This window comes from Ceratotherium simum, chromosome 24 (assembly GCF_057802395.1).
Source record: "Ceratotherium simum simum isolate JZ-2026a chromosome 24, ASM5780239v1, whole genome shotgun sequence".
NCBI classification, from domain to species: Eukaryota; Metazoa; Chordata; class Mammalia; order Perissodactyla; family Rhinocerotidae; genus Ceratotherium; species Ceratotherium simum.
Genome location: NC_141923.1, coordinates 3,814,432 through 3,839,410, shown reverse-complemented (window position 1 = coordinate 3,839,410; position 24,979 = coordinate 3,814,432). Strand labels below are relative to the sequence as shown.

At 46.5% G+C, this 24,979-nt stretch overlaps 1 protein-coding gene across 5 annotated transcripts in view; it reads left to right on the top strand.

Moving 5' to 3' along the window:
- Positions 1-24,676, top strand: part of TRAF3 (TNF receptor associated factor 3) — a 121,239-nt gene extending 96,563 nt beyond the window's left edge. For all 5 annotated transcript variants that reach the window (XM_087447903.1, XM_087447906.1, XM_087447905.1 and 2 more), the window contains 6 exons: positions 1,771-1,851; positions 4,683-4,757; positions 6,387-6,479; positions 11,676-11,816; positions 17,305-17,479; positions 18,439-24,676. In XM_087447903.1, coding sequence (XP_087304029.1) covers positions 1,771-1,851; positions 4,683-4,757; positions 6,387-6,479; positions 11,676-11,816; positions 17,305-17,479; positions 18,439-19,010 — 1,137 coding nt within the window. In that variant the 3' untranslated portion in view covers positions 19,011-24,676. The remainder of the gene's footprint in view (positions 1-1,770; positions 1,852-4,682; positions 4,758-6,386; positions 6,480-11,675; positions 11,817-17,304; positions 17,480-18,438) is intronic.
- Positions 24,677-24,979: the final 303 nt, after the last annotated feature.

Here is a 24,979-nt window from a genome sequence, read left to right as displayed (position 1 = left end):
TTGGTCTGGCCCAGATGGCCCCTCAGCTTCACCTCCGGCCATCCCCTGCCCTGCCCTCCTGGAACACTGCCCCGACCCTTGCTTCTTCTGCAGAGCTCCCCTTCCTGGGCACCCCCATTATGTCTGCCAGCACCCTGAGCTTCCCTGGCCCCTTGCCACAGTGGTTATTATCTAATTGTCTCTGTTCCTAGTTGTCCTCGTTGGGCTGACCCCAGCACCCTGTGCATGCCTGGCCTGGTGAATGAAGGTGGGATCAAGGGCAGATTCAGGAAGGAAGTGTAGCATCTGTGGAACATTTGCCATGTTAGCTCTCCAGGCCCATGACTGATTCAATCCTCATAGCTCTCCTGTGAGGGAGGTCCAGTCACTCCCCCATTTACAAGTGAGGCAGGGAGGTGAAGCCATCTGTCAGAGGTTTCCCACTGAAAGACAGAGAATGCTTTGACACCTGGGAACTCTTAAGGGTTCTGAGCATAGCCAGGCAGAATGGAAAGCCAGTGCTCCTATGTGGTGCCCCTTTGTGGGAAGCCTGCTGGTCAGTCCAGTCAAGTGCCTTCTAATGAGCTCTGAAGGGCCGTGGACTTGCCCTCTGTGGGCTCTATGGGTCTCTGAGGACCAAGCCCAGGAGTAGAGCAGCCACATCCCTCAGAGCAGCTGTGTGCTGTAGGTATCATCTCTGTGCTGCAGACCCACAGTGCACCCACTTGTAGAGACAAGAGACTTAAAAACATGCCGAAGAAAGCTGAGTGTGTACCTGGCTCCAGGCCTTCTCAGAGGAGAGGAGCGTCCTCACTTAGGCCACTGTTGTCCATGGCCCACACACCTGCCCAGTCAGACTGAGGCTCTCAGCAAGTGCTCCCCCGTCATTCAACTTAACAACAGCGTAACTGTGGAGTCCCAGACAGGATCTGAAAAAGCAGATTAGGGGAATTGGAAGAGTCCCAGATCCACAGAGGAAACATCTCCGAGTTTCCTTTTTGCTTAGTGATGCCTCCTCCAGGAGACTGTCTTCCCACAAATTGTGTTATTTAGCATGCATTTACACCTCTGGCTCTGCCTGCGTTAATCTCTCTCCAGCGGCCCTTTGTCATGCGTTTGGTGGTGCTCTCCAGGGCTCCTGAGTCTGATGTCTTGGGAGTTTATGCCCTCGCATCGCTTGTGGACAGATGCACTGGACAGTTGCCCAGTAGGTGCCTATGGCATTGGGTTGAAAGTTTGCCAGCATCCACGCTCTATGAGGTTGAAATTTGTGCCATCCAGAAAAGAGTTAGACTAGAATTTATCCATGTTTTCCATGCACTAAAGATTTCAGGACAGTAATTTAAATACCCAGTAGATCATGCTGTTTTCAGGCATTTGAGAAGCATCATTTCCAGACCCCAAACTACAAGGCCAAAGGAAAACTGTCCTTCTCTCCAGCCAGCAAAGGCTGGACAGTGGGCCAAGTCCCAGTCCACCGTCTGCCTGCAGCGTGAATGCGGGTAAGGACCGAGTCTGCCTGAGTGCGCGCCAGGGAAGCTGTTGTGTTGATGCCACCTCTGGTGACCGTGCTCCCACAAGTTGCCCTAACTAGTCAGATTTGAGTAGATCTTCTGAGATGCCTTATTTTGGGGCACTCAAACTGTTTAAATGTAAGGAGTCATCCAAATGTCATATGAGTGGCAGAGCTCTTCCTTTGAGTTCACATGGGGACAGTGGGAACATTGGTGGGATCTGAAGGAAGGGGGTTGTATGTTTCAATGTTGACGACACTTTCTTTTCCTCCTCCAGAAACACGAAGACACTGAGTGTCCTTGCGTGGTGGTGTCCTGCCCTCATAAGTGCAGTGTCCAGACTCTTCTGAGGAGCGAGGTAAGGGGCCTGGCCAGGGCCTGTTCAGGAGTTTGTGCGGAGTTCAGGACTAGTGTGCCACAGACTCCACTCTTCCCGTAATAGCTGAAATCAGAGGTTTTCACAGATCATGATAGTGATACGTATAGTAGACAAACAATGAAAAACCTCATGCTATTTTAGGAGTCAGAAATTTCAGAAGCAAGCAATTAAAAGCCACAAAGTGGTAAATTCAGAGCAAAATATTGTTAAGAATTGAGAAAAACGGGATTATTTTACAATGCAAGCAAAGGTGACACTTTTTGAAAAGGTTCTAAAAAAACCTTATTTTTAAATCTATAAAATAGGAGTTACTGTAAGATTATCTCAAGAAAATAAATTAATTTAGAGATACTGCAGAACCGTTTTGGCCATGCGTACTGTGTGGGAATGACGCTGGGGAGCAGGTGGGCGTAGGGGCAGCTCCCGCATTTCAGGGGCCACCGGGAAGGCACCTGTGCGGCCTCTGAGAGGCCGTGTGTTTTAAACTGCCCTTGGGCATGCTTTCTTTAAGGCAAGTATATTTTGCATTAACTTCATTTGATCAGGATATATCCAGATGGAAAAATTCCCAGGATTCTTAATGTTTTTGCGTCCAATCCTGACCAGGAGCCCTTTTGGTTGCTGTTCAGGGAGCTGTGTGGGCTCCTGTGGGCTCAGTGGTGCATGCGCCCCCTGGTCCCCCAGCTGGTCCCCTTAGTCCTGGGTGCTCTGATCTGAGGAGCCTGCTCAACTGAGCCTTTCAGCATCCTGGAATTTTACCACTGGGTGTTGGAGGGGAGGGTCAATCTCTCACGTCCCCACTTAGCAGGAGGACCTGTGTGTGCCTAGGGCCAGGGACACAGGGTGCAGAGAAGACTCCTGAGAACCACTTTCACCTGAGGTGCGTCCTCACCACAAGTTGACTCTGCTGGGTGAGGGCAGGATCTTGGCTGGTGACAGTGGTCCCTGGGCCCTGAACGTGCCTCTAGGAGTGGCGGGGAAATACATGTAGATTATTTCCATAACTGGAAAGTCCCTCTGTTAAAGTGAATATATGAAGAGTCTGTACTGTTGAAATAATTTCCGGGGTTTTATACACTTTTCTAAATTTTCACTCAGGGCTATCTGAATTAGCGACAAAAGCTGCCTGCGTTTTGCTTCTAAGTTATTTTTATTTTAAAAAATCTTTAAAGCTGTGTTTATCTTGGGTTTCCAGTGAAAGGGGCTATTGGTCTATAGATTATTCTTGCCTCTATTTCAAAGCTCCTGTAAATCCTTTAGGGCTCTGAGAGTAATGACAGTAAAGCCAATTTAGGAAAAAGTATGACCCTAAATTTATAGTAGTGTGCTGAAAATAACATCAAACTCAATATTTTCCTGATTTTAATGTTACAAGCGTTAGCTGGTTAGATCCACGATTGTATTCATGGAACTAAAAGAATATATTTTAAAATTTTTATATTGACGTTACTATGTGCACAGTTTCATGCTGCGTTTCTGTGCCTGTCACCTGTAATGTACCTTTTGGGTGCTTTCCTCCAGGTGCGGGCCGTAGCTTCCTGGCTGGGTTCAGAGGGACGTCAAGTGTGCTAAGGTGCTAGATCTGTGACCACCATGACCCTGCCCTGGCTTAGAGACCTTCCACAAAGGTTGGCCTTGGCAGTGGTCAGGTGGGTCCCTCAGGCAGCCTCCATGGCATTGGCCCTCACCTTTAGCAGTCGGAACAGGGCGAGAGAGCAGTCCTGTGATCCACTTTCCTCTCTGTCCTGCTGACTGAAGAGAAAGGACTGTCTTTGTTCTGGTAGACAGAGGAGGCGTTGTAGAAACTAACTGCACCTGCCAGAGTGACGCATCCCATGAGCCCCTAGGAATACATGTGTGTTGGCACAGGGAAAACCCGTTCCCAGGTCGCTGTGCACTGTGCTCACATACCTGCTCTCCTAATTCAGGGTCTAATTGTCTTTTATATATAAGATCTGTCCCTAGAGTTTCCTGATGAGAATTTCTTCAATAAAAGAAGAAACTATCCTTAAATTGTATTAGCCTAATAATAACACTGTGTCTTTAAAATGTAGACATGTCAATTCCCTTTTCTCTTGAGGGGACATCATAAGTGGTTTTTATTTGATGATTTGCCAGCATTTAAGCTGAACAAAAGGGTTTTTCCTTGCAAGATGAGTTACCCTTTCCCAATCCCTCCTAATTTTCTTCCATCAATTAGAGGTGACAATATTAAGATTCATGTCGTTAGATGGACCTTAGAGGTCTTTAAGAAGCTACATGAATTTATGGCCATACAGAGGGAAAACAGTCTTTTCAGAAGAAGGAAAAACTCATCTCCAGTTATCTTAAGTGTTGAGAATAATGGTACATTGTGTAAGCTTGCTTTGAAAATAGATTTATTTTTGTGCACTGTATATTAGGTGTGTGACCCAGTTGCATCCTGAATGCTTTCTATTTTTTGTGTTTCATGCAATTTTTGTTTATAGTCTTTAAATGTGCATTTCAGTTTATGTTTTTTTCCTTTCTTTTTTAAATTCTGGCACTGCAGATGGCATGTCACATTTTGAACAATTTGTTCTAAAGAAACTGCAAGTTTAAGAAATGTTACAGTAAATGTATTTCTGTATATTGGTGTATCTATGTGTATACACGTGATGATACCGTATATTTACTGCATATAAGTCTAGGAAGCAGATGATATATATACACCTGTAGCTGATAAACACCATTTGTAATAGTACAACCCAGATGCTACCTGTGCCCTTAATATGTTTGAACATTTTCATGCAAACGTTTGTGCCACAACTCACGTCTCTTTCCCGTTGCAGTTGAGTGCACACTTGTCAGAGTGTGTCAATGCCCCCAGCACCTGTAGTTTTAAGCGCTATGGCTGCGTTTTTCAGGTCAGTATCCAACATTTGTCCTTCCCAGTCACTGACATTCTGCCGTGAGAGAAAGTTATTATATTAACATTTTAACATGCAAGTTCTGGACTTTTAGTCTTTGTCATGGAACCGAATCACCCTGTTGCATGGGTGGCAAAAGCCGCATGCAGCAGACGTGGGTGCTCGCTTTCCATTCCAGTGGTGTTTTGAGACATCAGGTAGACACCTGTGCTGAGAAGGAAGTCAGCACATTAGGAGAACTACGACATCTAAAACCAGCTAGTAAATGGGACAAATAGGACTGACATGTGGTGGGTTTCTAGATAGATTGTTATGGAAATTGTTACTTGAATATAAATAAATATCAAACCGAACGTGGTTTTAGATTGTGTGCATCGATACACAGTCGTAAGGATCACACACACGTGTGTCCATAAATGCATTTTATCTACATGCCACACGTCCCGGGAGAACAGTGTGGAGAGGACGTCTCCGTCACTGCCACATGTCTGCTGTGAGAAACCTGTTTCTGGTTTTTTGTCATTTATTTTTTTTTTTTACACGTCTGAGATTGCTAGTGAATTTGAACTGAGTTTTCATTTAAATATATATCTTAATCTTAAAACTATCAAAGGGCAGTATATATTATAATTAAGGTATTTTATATTAAATTTTTTGTATTATCGATACATTTTTATGAAATCATTGCAGAGATATTGTCATCTTAGTATTTTCTTAGTAAAAAGCCTAAGAGCAAGAATGACTGATAGCGTTCCCTTTGCTTCAGTCACTACTGAGCCTGAGCCCTCACCACCGTTATGTCGTATGTAGTACCATTCATTCTGTGTATGTGTATATATATGTTTATATATAGCAATACTTATATCAACATATATATATGAATATTCTCTGTACAGAGTATATGTTTTGGAGATCATTAAAATGCTTTCTGTGGCTTCGTAATTTTCCAATATCAAAACAAATTATACTTTCATACCAATTATTTCCTTAAATATATGAAGTACTTTTTCATGTGCTTATTACTAACTCTGAAATGGTCTACATCTTATGTACTCTGTAGATTGTTTATGTTTTGTATGTAACTTTCTAAGTATACTTAGAATAGTGAGGAATGATACATTTCTGATACAATGTATTTCACTAAGGTAATATTTTAGTAAATTATTTAGAATCTTACTGTGATTACATGTTAACTAGATTATTGTAGCAATATCTAGCTATAACTGCAGATGTCTAAACATTTTCCATTTATATTTTTAATGAAAAAAATTTATAAAGGAACAAAAATGATGTCTAAAATTTAATGCTATTACAAGTATGAAACATAGATAAGAAGGCATTTGATAAGAAGCTTGAGGAATGAAGAGCGTGAACTTGAGATTGTTGTTGTAGAATTGCAGAGTGTCTTGTCTTTGAGCTGCTCTGTTCTCACCAGCCTCCTCGCCTGCACCCGGTAGAGTAGGGGCCCCTGAGCATGACCCTTCTGAGGCTTGGAGATTCCGTTACCTTCACATGAATAAGTCTCCCTTCTTCGTGTTTAGTGCTGGTTTTAGATCATCTGTTAGTCTTTCTGTCCTCTGTAGTGGAGTGAAGTTGGCTTAATGCATTGCATCTTTGTTCTCACAGGGGACAAACCAGCAGATTAAGGCCCATGAGGCCAGCTCCGCGGTGCAGCATGTCAACTTACTGAAAGAGTGGAGCAATTCTCTAGAGAAAAAGGTATGCTACACCATTTCCTGCTTTTGTTGATTTTTAATAATTTCTTCAAATTATGTAAAGGACAAAACCTTTTTTATAGTTATTATGGTTTTTGGATGAGAGAAACAACATCGAAAGAGTGTCAAAAAAGTAAATTCTCTTCACGAGATCTTGAGCTTATAAATTAAGATGTTTGTTTTTGTTTCCTTGTTCTTAGTTTTTTAATTGCCAAGCAAGTATGCAGGGCTTTTTTTTTTTAAATCACATTGTGGTTATCTTAGCATTGCTCTAGAACAGGGATTGTCAGATTTCCAAACCTCCCCTTCTCTGCTCCAACCCTGTGTTTTTATGAAGAAAGTTTTCTTGGAACACAGCCATGCTCATTCATTACCATATTGTCCACAGCTGCTTTTGCATTAGAACGGCAGAGTTGAGGAGTTGAGACAGAAACTGTGAGGACCACACAACCCAAAATATTTACTCTCTGGCTCTTTACAGAAAAAGTTTGTCAGCCCCCCATCTGAAAGGTTACCAGTGTGAGGCGCTTTATCGTTCTTTGTCTTTTCTGAGACAAGTAGGGAAAAGACGTTCCTGTATCATTAGTGTTACTGTTGATTTTCTCAGCTGACACTTTGTGGAAGTTTGGTGCATGGAGGAAGTCCACTTCCCGGACACACTTGGTCTCCTGGGCTTCTCTTCAAGAGGCCTCAGCAGCGGGGGCTGTGGACTCCTTAGCAGGAACCTTCCTGGTATAATACTTCTTCCTGGGGGAGTTGATTATGTGGTGTTCAGGTTGGTGAGGCCTTCTTTTCATGAGGAAAAGATGAAAACAGAGCTCTAAGAATTGATAGAGAAGAAGTTGTTACAGGATCTCCCCTTGTGGCTTATTTACAAAAATAAAAGCTTAATTTTATATTCAACAAACGTTTATTGAGAACTTAGAGTAGGCGGATACTAAGAGGAATTAGAGCAGCCGATGGAGTGATGTTTTTCTAAGAATTTGTAAGGATTTGAAATGTATGAAGTCCAAGCAATTTAAAATGTAAATGTACTTGAAAGAATCTAAAAATTTAAATCAAAAGATTTTCATTAGGGACCGGCCCGGTGGCGCAAGTGGTTAAGTGCGCGTGCTCCACTGCGGCGACCCGGGGTTCGCCAGTTCGGATCCCAGGCGCGCACCAACGCACCACATGGCAAGCCATGCTGTGGTGGCGTCCCATATAAAGTGGAGGAAGATGGGCATGGATGTTAGCCCAGGGCCAGTCTTGCTCAGCAAAAAGAGGAGGATTGGCAGATGTTAGCTCAGGGCCGATCTTCCTCACAGAAAAAAAAAAAAAGATTTTCTTTAAATCTGGCATAAAATAGTTTTTTAATATAAATGCTTAAGCTGAAGATGAGAAGCAATAAAAGGGTTGGTATATTGTATGTACATACACAAGTGGAACAGAGGAAGGCTTTTGTTTAACAGTGAGATAAAATTTGTATTAGATGAATCATTTATGATTTTTCCATGAGCGCATAGTATTTGCTCTGAGTTCAGTGATGGTTTACCTATAAATCTTTTGTTTTTAAAGATTTTTATTTATTCATTTTTTCCCCCCAAAGCCCCAGCAGATAGTTGTATGTCATAGGTTCACATCCTTCTAGTTGCTGTACGTGGGACTCGGCCTCGCGCTGGACGGAGAAGTGGTGCCTCGGGGCGCGCCCGGGATCCAAACCCGGGCCGCCAGCATCAGAGCGCGCGCACTTAACCGCTAAGCCACGGAGCCGGCCCTAAATCTTTTGTTTTTAACCCTCTTTTTGAGGAATGTGTTCTGTTCCTCCCCTTTTAAAAATTATAGGCGTAGATCTCAGGGCTTTTTGTCTCTCATAAATACTGTATTTCTCATTTATTTAAAAGGTTCTTCCTTTGAGTGAAAATGAATGGATTTTGTTCCAGCTGCACTGGTTACGTAACAATTTAGTTAGTCTGAGGTGCATGGTTATCCAGCGGGATGGTTATGGAAGATGCTGTCACCAAGTTGGCTCCCAGGGCTAAGACCCTGTGAGGCACGTGTGGAGGTTTATCCCATCAGTTATATTCTTCTCCTGCCCTCCCACTTTGTCATGCTTTCCTCACTCAGAGTGAATGGGTTGCATCATTGGAAACCCTGGGACATACCAAGCGGCCTGCCCACACACGGTCCACAGCTTCTCACTCGGTGAATTCCTCACGTGTCTGAACTATCACCAGCCCAGCCACGCCGAGCTCCTGCAAGGGCGGGCTGTGTTGCCGTGCATTGCCACTGACAGATTTTAAATGTTTGCTCTCCTGGATATTGCTCAAGGATTAGTCTCTCCCTGTCAGAATGCCACCCCCTCCCCCCGTGCCCAGGCGTGCAGGTCCACCAAGCCTTGGCTCTGCGCATTCTTGTCTGTGTTCATTAGAATGTGGCTGTGTGTCTCCTTACTAGGCCCCAAAGCAAAGACTGGACGAAGAATGGAAATATTTGTATATTCTTAAAATAGGAATTTATTTCTCATTATAGAGTTATTCGATTGGAATCTCTTAGGTTTATTCATCTGTAGTAGAAAATAGAATATTTGAATCAGTTCGGAAAGACTGATCATCGCATTCACAGATGGTCAAACTAAAGAAAAATTGTTTTGTAAAATCTGGACTTAAAAACACCCATCTTATATTTTAGGAAAGCTTAAATCAAAGGGAAATGTAGAGTGCCCCACCAAAACAGGCTGGGGTAAAGGATGTTCTCAGTGAGGAGGGTCTCAGGGAAGGACGAGGGGATCCCTGTTTTCATCTGTTGTGTGGATATTACTCTGTGCTTCTTGGAAAACGCCTGCCAGGTAGATTTTCCCGTGCACGTGACGTCTACCTGGTAGACAACTGAAAGCAGGGATCTGCAGGTGCCTGGGGGTCGGGTTCTTTGATTAAAATATATAAATAAATAAAAATAGGTTTAGGGGCTGGCCCCGTGGCTTAGCGGTTCAGTGCGTGCGCTCTGCTACTGGCGGCCTGGGCTCAGGTCCCGGGCACGCACCGACACACTGCTTCTCCGGCCATGCTGAGGCTGCATCCCACATACAGCAACTAGAAGGATGTGCAAGTATGACATACAACTATCTACTGGGGCTCTGGGGGAAAAAAAGGAGGAGGATTGGCAATAGATGTTAGCTCAGAGCCAGTCTTCCTCAGCAAAAAGAGGAGGATTAGCATGGATGTTAGCTCAGGGCTGATCTTCCTCACACACACACACACAAAAAAGTTTAAATAAAGAAGTCCCTAAACATGGGCCGGCCCCGTGGCTTAGCGATTGGTTGCACGCACTCCACTGCTGGTGGCCCGGGTTCGGATCCCGGGTGTGCACCAACGCACCGCTTCTCCGGCCATGCTGAGGCCGGGTCCCGCATACAGCAACTGGAAGGATGTGCAGCTGTGACATACAGCTATCTACTGGGGCTTTGGGGGAAAAATAAATAAATAAAATTATAAAAAAAAAGAAGTCCCTAAATAAAGAAATTAAGAGTTTAATATGGCATGATGTGTATTCATTAATGTGAGACACGTCTACTCATCCTCAAGTAGCTTAATTTCTTGCAGAAAAACGTTGCTATTGTTTTTGGAGATATTACTGGAATTGTGAAAAGGGTTGGTATGCATACATGGTCTCTCTTTTTTGGGAATAAGAATAGAGTCTGGGAATTATGTCCATGTTTGACAGATGGGAATGAGTGAATTGTAACTTTAGAAAAGGCAGGAACACTGCTGTGATGCTGTGTGTGTCCTAACCTGGATTAGTGCCAGTTGATCACTTGCAGGGGCCCCTGGGCATTTGAGACATCATATTTTAGGAAGGAAAGTCTGTTTGTGCTGAGTAAAATCCTAGGAAAATGAAGTATTATTTTGCCCATGAGACATTGCAAGTTTTGTATTCCTTAATAAATACATGTTTGTTCTAAAATAAAACAGACTGTGATTGTATCCAAGGGCACTGCTTGCCTGAACAGATTGAATATAGAAAGGAAACCTGTCTGTAAGCTGGTTATTTTTTAAAGGGACAGCATCAAGAATCAAAGGGACAACATCAAGAATCAGTTCTTTGTCACACCCGGGTTTGTCCTGAGATGCCCTTGGGCCGTCATTGCAGTGACCATCACTGTCATCACGGTTCTCAGGTGATGGTGTTATTAGAAAGGCACGTCTAAGTGCAGTTGTGACATTCCAGTCCGTCATGGAGCTCTCTGTCTTCAGGGTGGTAGCCGCCCCCATGCGTGGTCGGAGGCAGCTCTCAGTAGAGGGAGTCTTTCCGAGGACCAAATGCCCCTTATAGAGATCTTGTGAGAAGGAAGCCTTGCAGGAGTTGCCCTCGAACTCCTCACCCTGGGGGCTTTTTTGAGACCAGTGTAAATTGGTTCTTGGGAGCTCATTATTTTTCAGGAAATATCTTTAAAAGGTCACAGGTGGGCTTGGAACTGCTCCCTCAGCAGGCCCTCCCTTGGCCTGAGGTGGAGCTGCATGTGTTGAGCTTTGTGGAAGGTCTCCTCAGGCGGTGGGCCTGGGACACGCGCTCTTCAGCTCCCTCTCTATTTGAGGGTTGTAGGCTGGCCCTAAGGACTAACCGAAGCACGTATGTAATGTTTTATTCTCACCATGCTTTCTGATTGTGTCGGGAGAGCTTTTCAAAGTGCGAGATACGGCCCATTGATGGATGTGAAATAATTTAGTGGATTGTGGCTAGCATTTTTTTAAAGTAAAATAGAAAATATCAGGGTGTATTGTAAGTGATTAGGGCAAGTATGACTTTGTGATACCTGTTTTTAGGTACACACACACACACACAAATGTAGGTACAAATGGAGTAGAATGTAAGAATGTCTTTCCTACTGTGTTTCCTGGTCAAAGTTCAAAAGCCATTCTGGTAAAAGATTTATTAGTTTTCAGCAAAAACTTAAAAGCATCCCATTCATTCTGCAATTCAGTCAGCTACACTTTCCTCACCTTATCTAATTACTGAGAGAGATTCTGAGAGAGACAGTTTGTAGGATTCCCTATTAAATTACGAGGACTTCTATTTCCTGTGTGAAGGAATTTTTTTTTTTTCTGGAATGCCTTCCAGTGAGCTAATAGAAGGCTTATATTGGGAAAATTTAATTACTATCTTATTATTAACTAATAGCAAAACCACTTTTTTATGCTCAATTGAAGAATTTCTTTTTCAGGTTTCTTTGCTGCAGAATGAAAGTGTAGAAAAAAACAAGAGCATACAAAGTTTGCACAATCAGATATGTAGCTTTGAAATTGAAATTGAGAGACAAAAGGAAATGCTTCGAAATAATGAATCCAAAATACTTCATTTACAGGTAAGAAGCTTAAGACTATGGCTGGATCAAAGGGCAGAGGAACACGTCTGTGTTCTCCTTCAGGACTTTCTCAGTGAGATGCTTGAGCAGAAGCCCTGACCTTTGTCAAACAGAGGGGACTTGTTTCTCTTACTTAAGTGAAGACGCAGGAAAGGCGGCCTGGTTAGTGCGGGCCCAGCCTGGGAGGGCCTCCTTGCCTTTTCCCTGGAGAGCCGGCTCCATCACCGCTCTTCTGTGCCTTTGATTCACTGTTGGTGAAATAAGACTTAACGCCCATGTCTTTAAAAATTAGCTGTTTTTATTGTTATTAAGATTTCATATTGTTCATGAGTAGTTATGTGTAAAGTTTCACTTCCTAAAGTGAAGTGAAGCCAAACTATTTTGTTCTGAATTTTCGTGTGACACACGTACTCACCCCACTTTTTTCACCGTAGTGATCCAAAGGTACCTCCAAAACAAACACATAGACCTTTGCTACTCTGAAAAAAGGTGATTGTATAAATAGGCCTGATTAAAATGTTGCTCCTCGTTTCTGTTATCAACACAGGTCTCCATTAGTTACTTGTTAGTATATTATTTTTGTAGATACTATCTGCACATTAGCTTACTCATAGTGTACATTCGTTATAGTAATTCCTATGTGTATCACACACACCCATGGAAGAATCACTAATACGTTGCCAAAATGGTTTTTCAGTGCTTGCACTTACGGTGTTTCCTAAATTATCAGGAAGAGAAACTATTTCTGATAGCTCAGAGTCACAGCATCTTTGAGAATGCCTTTCCTCCCATTTTTACATTGGAGATTAGTCATAGTGCCTTGAATTGCATAGGGATTTATTAAATTAATTTCATTTGTATTAAACTTGGTGGTTGTCCAGAGACAAGGAAAAACAATGAAACATTAGATTACATTAGAAAAGATACAAGTTATTAGTATTGAATCAAGCCAAAAAAGTACAATGTCACCTAAAATACCAGCAAGCCTCCTACTGGGTGTTGCTGATGTTTTGCTGAGGGCCCATGGAGATGTTGGTCAGAATGTCCAGACAGAGACCTGTCTCCACCCACGTGGCCCCGCTGACTTGCGCTGTCTGGTGAACATTTCTAGCTCTTGGAAATGTAGCTGCTGTTTGTGACCTGTGGCTCAGAGAGGTGCTGGGAAAGGCCAAGGAAATTAATGTTATGCTAGAAAACCACTTGTTAAAAATATTAACAACAGAGTAAAGAATGAATAAGTAATGAGTTTATTTATAACATGGTTTATAACAACAAAAAAATTAGAATATACATAAGGAGGTCATAGATGCCCTTGTCTGAAACCTCAGAGATCTTATATGCATTCATCTCCCTCTCCATTTCCCCCTTTTCCAATGTGAGAAGTTTGAATTTACTTTAATTTACTTTTTAGTAGAGTTTAGTCATTTCACTGTGTCTGATTTATATCTTAAAACTTTTGTGATTGAATAAATCAGCAAGATCTAAGTCAAAAAGAAAGCAGAGAGCCAAGTCCCGGAGCCCAGAGAGGTGGAGCTGGAGCAGCCGCCACCCTTGTTAGGGCCCCCTTGCCTGGTGATAAGTAGGAGGGTGGTGAGTCGCCAGTCCTCTTCTCCTCAGAAAGAAAAGCATGAAGGAAAATAGACTATATTTAAAGAAAGGGACTCAGATCAGACTGGATGCTCAACTCATGATTTCCTTAAGTGCAGGAGCAAGAGACTGAGAAGTGCTGAGAACTCCTCAGTGCGGTTCCCATTTCAGTAGAGTGGTTTGCATAGAACTGCATCCAACTGGATGATTTTATGAAAGGTGAGATTTAGTTTTACCTTTGATATCACTGTGGAGCTGGCAACATTTGGCTGGCGATGAGAGAAATTCTGGACTGTCAGTCTTTCTGAAAACATTGATTGAAAACCTCTATGGGCAGGTTGCCTGATGATGTTGGCTATATATGAGACGCACTCGGCCCAGAGACACTTTCTCTCCAGTTCTCCCAGACTCTTCTCCACCTCTTCAGCTAGAGCCTGGCTCAGACATGCGCCTCTCTTTATTTCATTCCTCATCTTAGAATCCTCCCAATTGCCCCGAGAAGAGTTTATCTTTTTTTTTCTCTCGTGAGGAAGATCAGCCTTGAGCTAACATCCTTGCCAATCTTCCTCTTTTTTTTTTTTTTTTTTTTTGCTGAGGAAGATTGGCCCTGGGCTAACATCTGTGCCCATCTTCCTCCACTTTATGTGGGACGCCGCCACAGCATGGCTTGACAAGCAGTGCGTCGGTGCGTGCCCGGGATCCAAACCCAGGCCGCCAGCAGCGGAGCACACGTACTTAACCACTACTCCATGGGGCCGGCCCCAAGGAGAGTTTATCTTAAATGCTATACTGTGGCCCAGAAAGCCTCATATGACAGGTCACTGTTTCATCTTTCCAATTTTGTCATGTTCTCCGGAGCAAGATGGACCTTCTCTCCCCCCACCTTCCTTTCCTGACTCTTGCTCCTCCTCAAACACCTCATATGTTAGTGTAAACACCTTCTCCTCCAGGAAGCCTTCCCCCACCCCCACCTCCTCAGTGCTCCTTCAGCCTTCTGCATTGGTCCACCTTGGTGATGACAGACGTGTTGATCTCTGTTTTGTCTCCTTCCTTGTCTGATTCTCCAGTAGACCCTAAAATTGGAGTGCAGAATTCCTGATGGCCCTGGACATGGCTGACAGGGATGCAGAGCTGGTTAAAGGGAGAGGAATTTAAGTGTGTTTGCTTTCACTGGCCCAGGAAGGGTAGTTTCTTAGTATTTTATGTTTTAAAGAACCTGTTTTTCCTAATTAAAAAGACAGCCTAGCTGTTAGCTGAATTCCCACATTCCTGTTGTTAGTAGGAACTGTATGAACTGAGCATTCTTATAGTCAGGGGGTCTGCAGGACGGAAGCAGAGCAGCGCGGGGCTGAAACAGAAGGACCAGCAGCACTGCATCCACGTGGCGCCTTAGCCTGGCCCCTGAGCACCACCTGCATTGTCGCATTTGGGCAATGATTGGTACCCAGGTCCCTGTGACCCACATGGTAAGAAGTGACAGAGAGACAGTGATTTAAGCCCTGAAGTGCACAGTGCGTGAGACTGATAAATTGAGACTCTCAGAAAGCAAATCTTTTGATTAGGATTTATTTATATAGTGTGCAATCTGTGCCATTTCTCTCAGCTCCTGAATTCTTTTTTCTAATAAAATCCCACACCTGCATTTAAGATTTATTTTTATAGAAACACTACAGTGGCTGAGTGCAGACTGCTCTTCAAAAATGAAATAGTTTTCTGCATTTTACAGAGAAAATTTGATTTAGATTGACATTCTGCTTTGAAACTGTACCATTTATATAAATGAAAAGTCTGTTTAAAAATAGCACATTTTCGGGGCCAGCCCTGGTGGGCTAGTGGTTAAGTTTGGCGTGCTCCACTTCAGCGACGCGGGTTCGGTTCCCGGGTGCAGACCTACGACACTCGTCTGTCAGTGGCCATGCTGTGGCAGCGGCTCACATACAAAATAGAGGAAGACCGGCAACAGCTGTTAGCTCAGGGCGAATCCTCCTCAGCAAAAAAAAAACAAAAAAGGGTAAAAATAGCACATTTTCCCTTGCTGTGCGTGGAGCTCCTTTAAGTAATTTGGTTGAGCCTTGTGTATGTGTGCGTGCGTGTGTGCATGTGCTCCCGTGTGCACGCGTGTTCCCTCCTGCACCGTGTGCCGACTGTGTTACTAGTTTGTAGTCAGGGGCCCTGCTGCCTGTACAGTAGCCCTCATTTCAGACTGCACAGTTCTGTTCTTGAGATCACCACATGCCTTCGTGCCACCATCCCATGCATGTTACAGTCTTGGGAAGGAGGCAGCTCAGCATCATCCCTTTTTTCACCTCAGGGGCATAAGGCTTACAAGTGATGAGTGGCTTGTCCTGGGCCATCCTGCAACTCCTGGTTTACTCCTAGGTCCACCTGGTCATAAAATGGCATCTCTCAGAACTGTCATTGATTATTTCTGTTTTCGTTAACTTCCCTCTTATGCTCACCAGTACCCACGTTAGCTTAGCTGACAGTTTTAGTAGGTAGAGTATGTGAGCACAGTTACAGACGTTCATGAGAAATGTGTTATGGGTTTGGATGTTTGTTAATGTCAATAGTATTGTCCCCAGAAAATAGGCTTTGTGAACTGATTAAATATGCCTCTAGCCATATATATTTGAAAATAAAATAGTGACATCAGTGTAGAAAGAGGTGTTCTTTAGAGAAATCATTTTTACTTTTGACATATTAGCTAATTTCAAGGTTTCTTGGAAAGAAGAGGAAGAATAACACTGTACTTTTACCCTAAAAAAGTAACCCATATCGACCATGTTTGTTCCTTCATGGTTATTGACAGCCAGCAAAGGTGCTGAAATGTACTTGTTTAAAAATAGGCTTCCAGAAGGAGAAGTGAACGTGGTGGGCCCCCGGGGCTCTCCCCTGTGTGGCCATAGCTTCAGAGGCGGCCCCATTGCTCCACAGCTTCACTGGGGACTAGGCTACCCAGACTTCAGGAGCTTTCTTTCAAAAATGCAAATTCTTTTTAGAAGTGAAAACTCTGTAGGTCCCCGGCTTCATCTAACAAGTGGGCACGCCAGTCCTTTAAAGCAGACTGGGCCCCCTAGCTGGAGCATGAGTCTCATCCCTCCAGTTACTATTACAAATGTAAATGGTCTGTGTTTTTCTGGAAAAAAGGTTTTCTGAATTAGGAAGCTAGAATAAAATCAAGCCTCACCGTCGACAGCCACGTGTTCGTCAGCAGTGTTTCTGTGCCGCACTGGACACGGGGTGCTGGGCATGGAGCAGGTGGAGGAAGCAAAGCCCCACTCTTATAGGCGTCGGCCCCCTTGGTTTCACCCAGGGTCTGGAGACCTGCTGCCAGGGCCCTTTCCTGCTGCCAACCCTGTGCAGACGGTCAGGTCTCTGGAGCAGGTGCCGGGGTGGTGGCAGCTCTCTCTCCTGGGACCCAGACAGAGTTCTGGGGTGCTCTCCACAGCCACAGTGACAGGGCGGCCCCTCCAGCCCTGGGTCGGGGGGCAGCCGGGTAAGACCCACATTGTTTGGCCCCTGCTGATGGCTTGGCCCTTTAGGAAATGGAGGCCTTCACACAGAGCCCGTGGGTGTGACTCCAGCATCCCGAACTCGAGACCCTAGGACAGTGATGTGGGGGCTGCCTGCCCTGCACCCAGGCACGGTGAGGCCTCTCTGTGCCTCAGTCCCCTCCTCTGGGAAGTAGGGACCCTTGGTACCTATGTCCCCTGAGATACATTGTGGGCGTTAGACAAGATGCCCCGTTTGAGAGCTGGCATGGGCCTGCTGGGCTGGTCTTGTCTAGACGGCTGTCAGCTGACTGCTCTGTTCCTGACTAGCTGGTGTTTGATGGTGGTGGCCCAGTGTTTTTAGAGAGTTCTAATTGTGTTTTGCCTTTTTGATGCCTTTGGTTTGGAAGCGAGTAATAGACAGCCAAGCAGAGAAACTGAAAGAGCTCGACAAAGAGATCCGTCCTTTCCGCCAGAACTGGGAAGAAGCTGACAGTATGAAGAGCAGCGTGGAGTCCCTCCAGAACCGAGTGACCGAGCTGGAAAGTGTGGACAAAAGTGCAGGGCAGGCAGCTCGGAACACAGGTGAGGGCGGGCGGGACAGGAGCCGTGACAGGTCTGGGAGGGACCTGGGACAGGTGACATGTGTCTTGGACTACTCCTGGGAGCCTGGCCAGGTCCTGGGACTCTAGGTAAGTGCTGTGGCTTGAATTCGTGGGGTAAGTGGAACGTTAGGCCCATGCTGCCTTAGAGCAGTGCTTTCTAGCACAGATAATACGCATGCAGAGATGTGATGATTTTCCTGCTGAGATGCCTTTGGCAGAGATGGAAGTGTTTCCCACTTAGTCTTGTCCCTTCCGTGTGAGGCCTGCATAGTAGAGAGTGGGCGGAGGGTAGATGCCAGGTGGAGAGCACGTCTACTGGTTGGGGTATTCTTGGCCATACTCGTGAAGGCCCAAGGCACAGAAGTAGGCGAGGCAGAAGACTCAGCATGCTCAGCCAGCGGTGTGTTTCTGATACCAAGAAACGTCCTGGGGCTTGCTACTTTGGGGACTGAATGAATATGCTGAATGTTTGCATGAAAAGGGTTAATGGTGAAAAGGAACAGGGATTATTGTGATGCACATGAGGTTGGATTAAGCTGGTGGAGGACATCTTGTGGAGAGAGGATCATCTTCAGCTCGGGGCACAGGTGACTGATCCTCAAGGCTGGAGGACAGCCATCCCCTGCCCCCAGCAGGGCTCCAAGGGAACAGTGTGGGATGGGTCCCTCTCATGGACCCTGAGGTGAGGTGCCCTGTGCCACACAGGCCCTGGGTCCCCCAGGGTGTTGCCTCTCAGCAGGCTGTGACTGTGAGTGTTGGGGGCCCACACAGGGCAGGGATCTGAGGCCTGTGTTTCAGGACGTTCACGTGGCATGTGTCCTCCGCCTGATAGCCACAGTGATTTTATGTTGCTTGTTCAAACGCTGCTGAGGATTGGCTTCTCCAGCCTTTCAGTTATTCACGTGTCTCCCTCACCCCATCTCTCCTCGCCTGCGGTAGGCTTGCTGGAGTCCCAGCTGAGCCGGCACGACCAGATGCTGAGTGTTCACGACATCCGCCTGGCTGACATGGACCTGCGATTTCAGGTCCTGGAGACTGCCAGCTACAATGGCGTGCTGATTTGGAAGATCCGGGATTATAAACGGCGGAAGCAGGAGGCCGTCATGGGGAAGACCCTGTCCCTTTACAGCCAGCCTTTCTACACTGGCTATTTTGGCTATAAAATGTGTGCCAGGGTCTACCTGAACGGGGATGGGATGGGGAAGGGGACGCATTTGTCGCTGTTTTTTGTCATTATGCGTGGAGAATATGATGCTCTGCTTCCTTGGCCGTTCAAGCAGAAAGTGACGCTCATGCTGATGGATCAGGGGTCCTCTCGGCGTCATTTGGGAGATGCATTCAAGCCGGACCCCAACAGCAGCAGCTTCAAGAAACCCACTGGTGAGATGAATATTGCCTCTGGCTGCCCAGTCTTCGTGGCCCAAACTGTGCTAGAAAATGGGACATATATTAAAGATGATACCATTTTTATTAAAGTCATAGTGGATACTTCGGATCTACCCGACCCCTGACGAGTCACTGGGGAGGTGGATTGAGCAGAAGGCAACTCCTCTGGGGGGTTTGAACCGGCTGTCTCCACCGAGGTCCTCGCACTCAGAAAAGGACCTTGTGGAACGGAGGAAGCTGCAGAAGGCGGCCGCGGGCCGGCGAGAGGAGCCACGCGTGAGGACACACCTGACACGTTTTCTATAGACTAGTACCACTGCACTCTGAAGAATTATTTATCCTTCGACGAGATAAATACTGCTGTCAGAGAAGGTTTTCAATTTTATTTTTAAAGATCTAGTTAATTAAGGTGGAAAACATGTATGCTGAACAAAGAACCATGATTTTTCTTCCTTAAACTTGAACACCAAAAAAAACACACACACACGCACACACACACACACACACACACACACACACCTGGGGGTAGCTGGACATGTCAGCATGTTACGTAAAAGAGGAATTTATGAAATAATAATGCAATTCTGATATATTCATTCTAAAATTCAAAAGTGCAATCTTGTTTCAAATACAGTATATTGTCTATTTTTAAGGCCTCATCTGGTCTCTGTTTTAATAATTTGTTTGTCAGAAGACCCTGCAGTACACCTAGGTCTTTTTTGAAAGTCTCTAAATTCAGAATCATTTTTTAATTTAAAGTTCTAAAATAATTATTACTGCAAACATTTTATTTTAAAACGTTGATAGACTGATACTTCTTGGAAGAAAATGTAAAATATCAAACACTGGTTATCACTTGTGATAGGAAAGAGAATATTCAATCTGTTGTTATTTCTCGTTAGAAATGTAAACCTTCAATATCTGTCGTAGTTAATGACACTACTTCAAAATTATTATGAAAGGAAAATTGCTCATGGATGCTGTGCATCATTTTCAGATTTATAATTGTTTTCACCCTAAAATAGGGCATTAGTTGAACTTTGGAGTTCTAAACAAAATCCTGTAGGTTTTTAAAATTCTGCCCCATGTGTTCAGACAAGCTCTCTATTGCTGACAACACCGACCTTCAGTGTCCAGTGTCCAGGGGTGGGCAGGTGACTTGTGCTGAAGGAGGCCACAGCAGATGTGTTTCTTCATTCTGTCATGTTGCTGCATTTTGTTAACAATCTCCAAAAGCGACATTTTTGCATAGAGATGGTGGCATGCTGTACATGTGCCTTAGATGTGACATGCTGCTTCTCGACCCAAGCTTTGTGTTCACTGTAATTCTAGAAAGTGATAGTTTAACCAGACTTTTCTCTCGACCACTAGATCTTTGCCTCTTCAAGGGTCCTCAGACAGTTCTGTACCTGCTGAGGGAGCCAGGCTCCATCGTCGGCTTCTGGAGCCTCCACTGCTTAATTATCACCGATTCCAAATCTCTAGGCCCCAAAAGTGAGCCGCCTAGTCCAAGCGTGGGCTTGGTCCCAGCCCCAAGGCAGGAGTGGAGCAGATGCTGTGCCTGTGTCCCCACCTGGGCTGTGGGAGCCACATCACTCGAAGCAGAGCCCTCTGAGCATTCCAGAGACCGCCGCTCTGGGGGACCAGCCCAGGCTGGCTGACAGGCATTCCTGAACCACTGCTCTCTTGAGAAGGGTGGTCTCGGGGTCCGTCGTCTCAGCCTGCGCCTACCCAGATGGCATTTTCTCAAGTCACTGTTTACCTTCTCTCAATGGTCCAACTGTGATTAGAAGCCGGAGCCCTGCCTCCTGTGCCCCTTTGCTATGCACCACGCTTCATGGGTGCTCTTACCACTGATGGGTGCTACACGTGACGGGTGCTTCTTAGGCAAAATCAATGTGTGTGAACCACCGCATCTGTGCCACTCATCCAAAAGACGCGCCCACAATTGGCCAGCTGGGCCGCGCACCTCAGACTGCCTGCCTCTGGGCTCCCCCCATGGTTGCGCGGGGACAGCTGGGTTGGTGCCCAGTGGCCCACCGTGTCTCTGGTGCTGCCATCTGCCTGGGTGTGCCTTCACCCCAGTGCCTGCTGGAAGTGCCCTCCTCCCACACACCGTCCCCATGCTTCCATAAGTGACCTCATTGGTTCCAAGCACGTGCCACGCCTTTAGTAGTTAAAATGCCCAGTTGTCTTCATCTCCTTTCCTTCCTCCACTCCCCCGGGATTGCTTTGAGGGCAAATCATCGTCATAGGTTCTGCCCAGTAAGGAGTCATGTGTCCCCACTCATAGAGGCGGGACTTCTGCAGATGCTGTGAATCACTGTTCCCTCAAAGGTGTCCCCGGCCTCCACCAGGCCTTGTCCCAGTTCTGTCCTGGAGACCAGAGGAGGGAGGATGCCTGGCAGTCCCTACCTGGCCTCAGGTGGCTTTCCTGAGGCCAGGGGTTACCAACAGGGACATCCCTGTGACTTCCTCCCCCTTCACTAAAAGTACGGACAATGTCAACAAACTTAGGATAAGTGACATCTTGGTCTGGTAAAAAAACAATTTTTTCCCTCCCCTGGGCTGACATCCTGCTGGGGCTGGGCCACCTGGCAGCACTCCTGGAAGTATCCGTCCCTTGGTGGGGGGCTTCTCCAGCAGCCCCTCCCAGACATGCTCCTTGGGGAGATGATAGGCCCTCCTGGCCTCCTCCCGATGAGCCCATAGGACATGGCTTTAGTAGCTGGCACCGTCCCCTGGGATGAGGATGTGACATGGCAGAAGCATCATCCTGTGGCTTGATAATGGTGGTAACGGGGTCTCTCTTGTGCACCTGGGATTTGCTGGAAAGCAGCCTCCTGGAGGACTTGAGTGTGTGACGTTGCCTCGACTGCACGCACCTCGCGTTGCTTCCACCCAGCTCCTTGGTGTCCTCGTTTGGTGCTTGCCGCCCAGAGCCGGCCTCCGGCTGTGGTCTCCGTACGGCCGAGGCCCAGCTGCCCGGCCTGGAGTGGTCGGCCCTCCCCACTTCACAGGGTCCCAGCGACAAGTGAAGGGTGTCGTACACGGTGTGTACTGGGTGCGCTTTTCCCATTTACCAAAAGTGACAAAATTCCCCACGGGACGAAACTGTTCCAGTACTTTAGAGAAACCAACACTGAGTCTTGTGCACAGATTAAGCCAGTCGGCATCCCCATCAGCCTCGTCCTGGAGATGAAGGCAGCGTCTCTACTGGCCTCCAGCGGGTCTCTGGACAGGTGCTGGGCTTGCTCTCTGGCCACAGAGGCTGCTGGGGTCGGAGACGCTGGCACTGGGGGGCCACCGGGTGAGGTGAGGGGCCTGACCTCCAGGGCTGGGGCTTGTGCAGGGGGAGCTCGGGTCGCCGGGACCGGATTTGACGGTGTGGGGCCAGCTTTGGGGGGGCCTTGGTGTGGTCGGCGCGAGTGAGGAGCCTTTCCCACAAGGTTGGGGGTCAGGGAATGGGCTGGGTGACATTTGGCTCTTGGGGACTAGACCAGCCCTGGGCAGGCTGGAGGCAGCTTACCTGGGGCTTTTTTATAAGTTGTTTTCAGTTTCTCCTGGGTTTGTAGGTAACACAGAGGAGACAAATAGGGATTTGTATAAACTGTTCTAAGACCTGTCAGACAAGAGGCGCTGACCCCCAGAGAGCGAGTCATGAGTGCACGTCTACTGTGCAGGTGGACAGAGGAGAGCGCGTGATGGCCTCTGTCCAGCCCCACTTCACTGCCCGCTCCCAGAGCAGGGTCTGCGAGGCAGCACCGGCCACGCCTAGACCCTGAAACAGCCAGGTGAGAGGGAAGGCTCTTCAGCAAGCAGTTCCTTCCCTCCCCTTCCCCTCTCGCCTTCCCTGCTCTGTGGCCCCAGAGGGCTGTGTGTGGGAAAGCCTGCCCTCCCTGGTGGCTGCCTCCACCAGGCCCTTCAGATAGCAGCCCAATTCCAGTGGCCTCTCGGACAGAACCGATGCCTCCAAGGCTTCCCCTAGACTACTATGGCCCACTTTGGTGAGAACGGGACAGCCAACCCCTCTCCAGACATCCTGTCTCCTCCAGAGTCGTCAGCCTCCCGGGACCGGGGCCATGTGTCCCAATTGACACCTGCTATCCCGGCAGCGTCATCAAGAGCACCCCCTTCACTCTTGGCAGTGTCGTGGTGGTGGTCACCCGTGGTAGGCCTGGCATCTTGCAGCCGGTGGGCAACATCGGCAGAGGAAAGGGTGTCTGGATGGACCCTTAAACACAGCAGGGTCCCAAGGTGGGTCATTTCCTTGTCAGCCCAAGAGGGGCAGGGAGAGAGGTAGGACCCCGTCTTGCACCTGGGGGGTGCACTGCCTCCAACAGCCGGGGCCCACACTTCCTTCCCCCTCTGCACGTGAAGGAATGCCTTGGGGACTGTCATTCTGTGCCCATCACAGACATTTTTGGCCCCCAGCATCTCCGCCGATCTTCACCGGGTTGATCAGGAGCTCAGGCTCCTCGTGGGGCCTCCTTACCCAAACCCTCCAAAAAGTGTCCCTCTGCTTGGAGTAATTATCAGTGCTGAAAAGGGCTCAGGCAGAGCTGTAAAATACTATTTTTTTACTTCCAGTCCAGATCTTTACTTATTAGAGTGCAGAGGAGAGCTGGGGTGAGTTCCAGGAGCTCCTTTGCATTTGTGAGATGAATGAGGGGTCTGTCACCCAAATCTACTTCTCAGCCCAAGACCATGGTTCTGTCTTCCGTTTGCAAATCTCAGTAGTTCTGTTTTCTGCAAAGTAGAGTGTGTCCACTAGGGTCTAGGTCAGATAAGGTCAGTATGAGGCTCCAGTGTCGGCAGGTGACCTGGTCAGCATTAGTCTCTGTCCAGGCAGTGCTGGTTGTCACCAGGGAGCCAGGGCCAGCGGGGGAAGGGAAGGGAGGCAAGACCCAGAAGCATCCTAGGGGAGTTTTTCCGCTGGTCTTGGGTGACTTGAGTCTGGAGGTTGATGGTTGGGTTTGAGGAGGCCTGAGTGGCACTGAGCAGTGCTTGCATTTCATTTCTCTTGCTGCTGCTGTATCTCGAGTCTGTCTCGTGAACTCTCACGATGAAGAAGAGGCTAACGTCCGGGATGGCTGTACCACTCCTGTAATTAGTGGTGATTGGTTTTTATAACTCAGTCCCTTAGACAAGGAAGATAACCTTCAACAGCAAACTAAATGACTTAATTGGTAAACACAAAAGCCGGCATTATTTCCAAGGATTTCTATAAGAATTATCTATAGAATCACATCTGTGATAAAGGAAGTGTGTAAATCCATGTAGACAATTGTGTAACATTTTTAGAATTGCATTTTCTCTGATGGCACACCTCTTCGTTCAGTTCTATTACCCAAAAACAAAGACCAAAGAAGGCCAATCTCTCATTTGACTCTGTATTTTTAATCTGCCTGTTTTAAAATTGCCGTCTGTAGTAACCGCTCGCTGTGAGGACCCATCTTGACAGTCCAAGTGATTGTGACCAGTGATTCACGTCCTGTGTTTTTCTGCTCTTCTAAGAAAAAACAGCAAAAGGACAGTATAAGTTATTGCTCAGCAATAATCATGTTGTTAATGGGAGTTAACAACATGTCTAATTTTCTGATAGCATTATTATGTTTTATATTTTTGTTTACTGTATATTGTGTGTGGTTTTATTTGGTATTTATTTGTGTTTTGAGGTCTTGCAATGTTTTTGTTTCTGATGCTAATAACTAAAGTTTGTAAGAGTGTAGAATGCAAAACTTTGAAATGCTAAACTGTCTCATTAGAGGAAAATAAATCTGACTAAGGATTCTTGGTTTCTTTATCAACACTGTCACTCACAGGCATCAGGAATGGCCACCTGACAGTGGCCCTGGCCCGGGGGTGAGGGGGGTCTCACTCCTATGGGGCCTCCTAGGCTGTTCTCTTAGAAGTGGCCTGGGGCAGGGCCAGCCGCCTGGGCAACGACCTGTGTGGTCACAGAGGGCCCCACGCTCAGAAGGGCCCATGCTTAATGCAATGTTTTGCTGTCACCGTCTTAAAATTCTTAATTTTTGAAAAAGGGGCCCTGCATGCTCATTTTGCACTGGACCCTGCAAAAGCCATAGCCAGT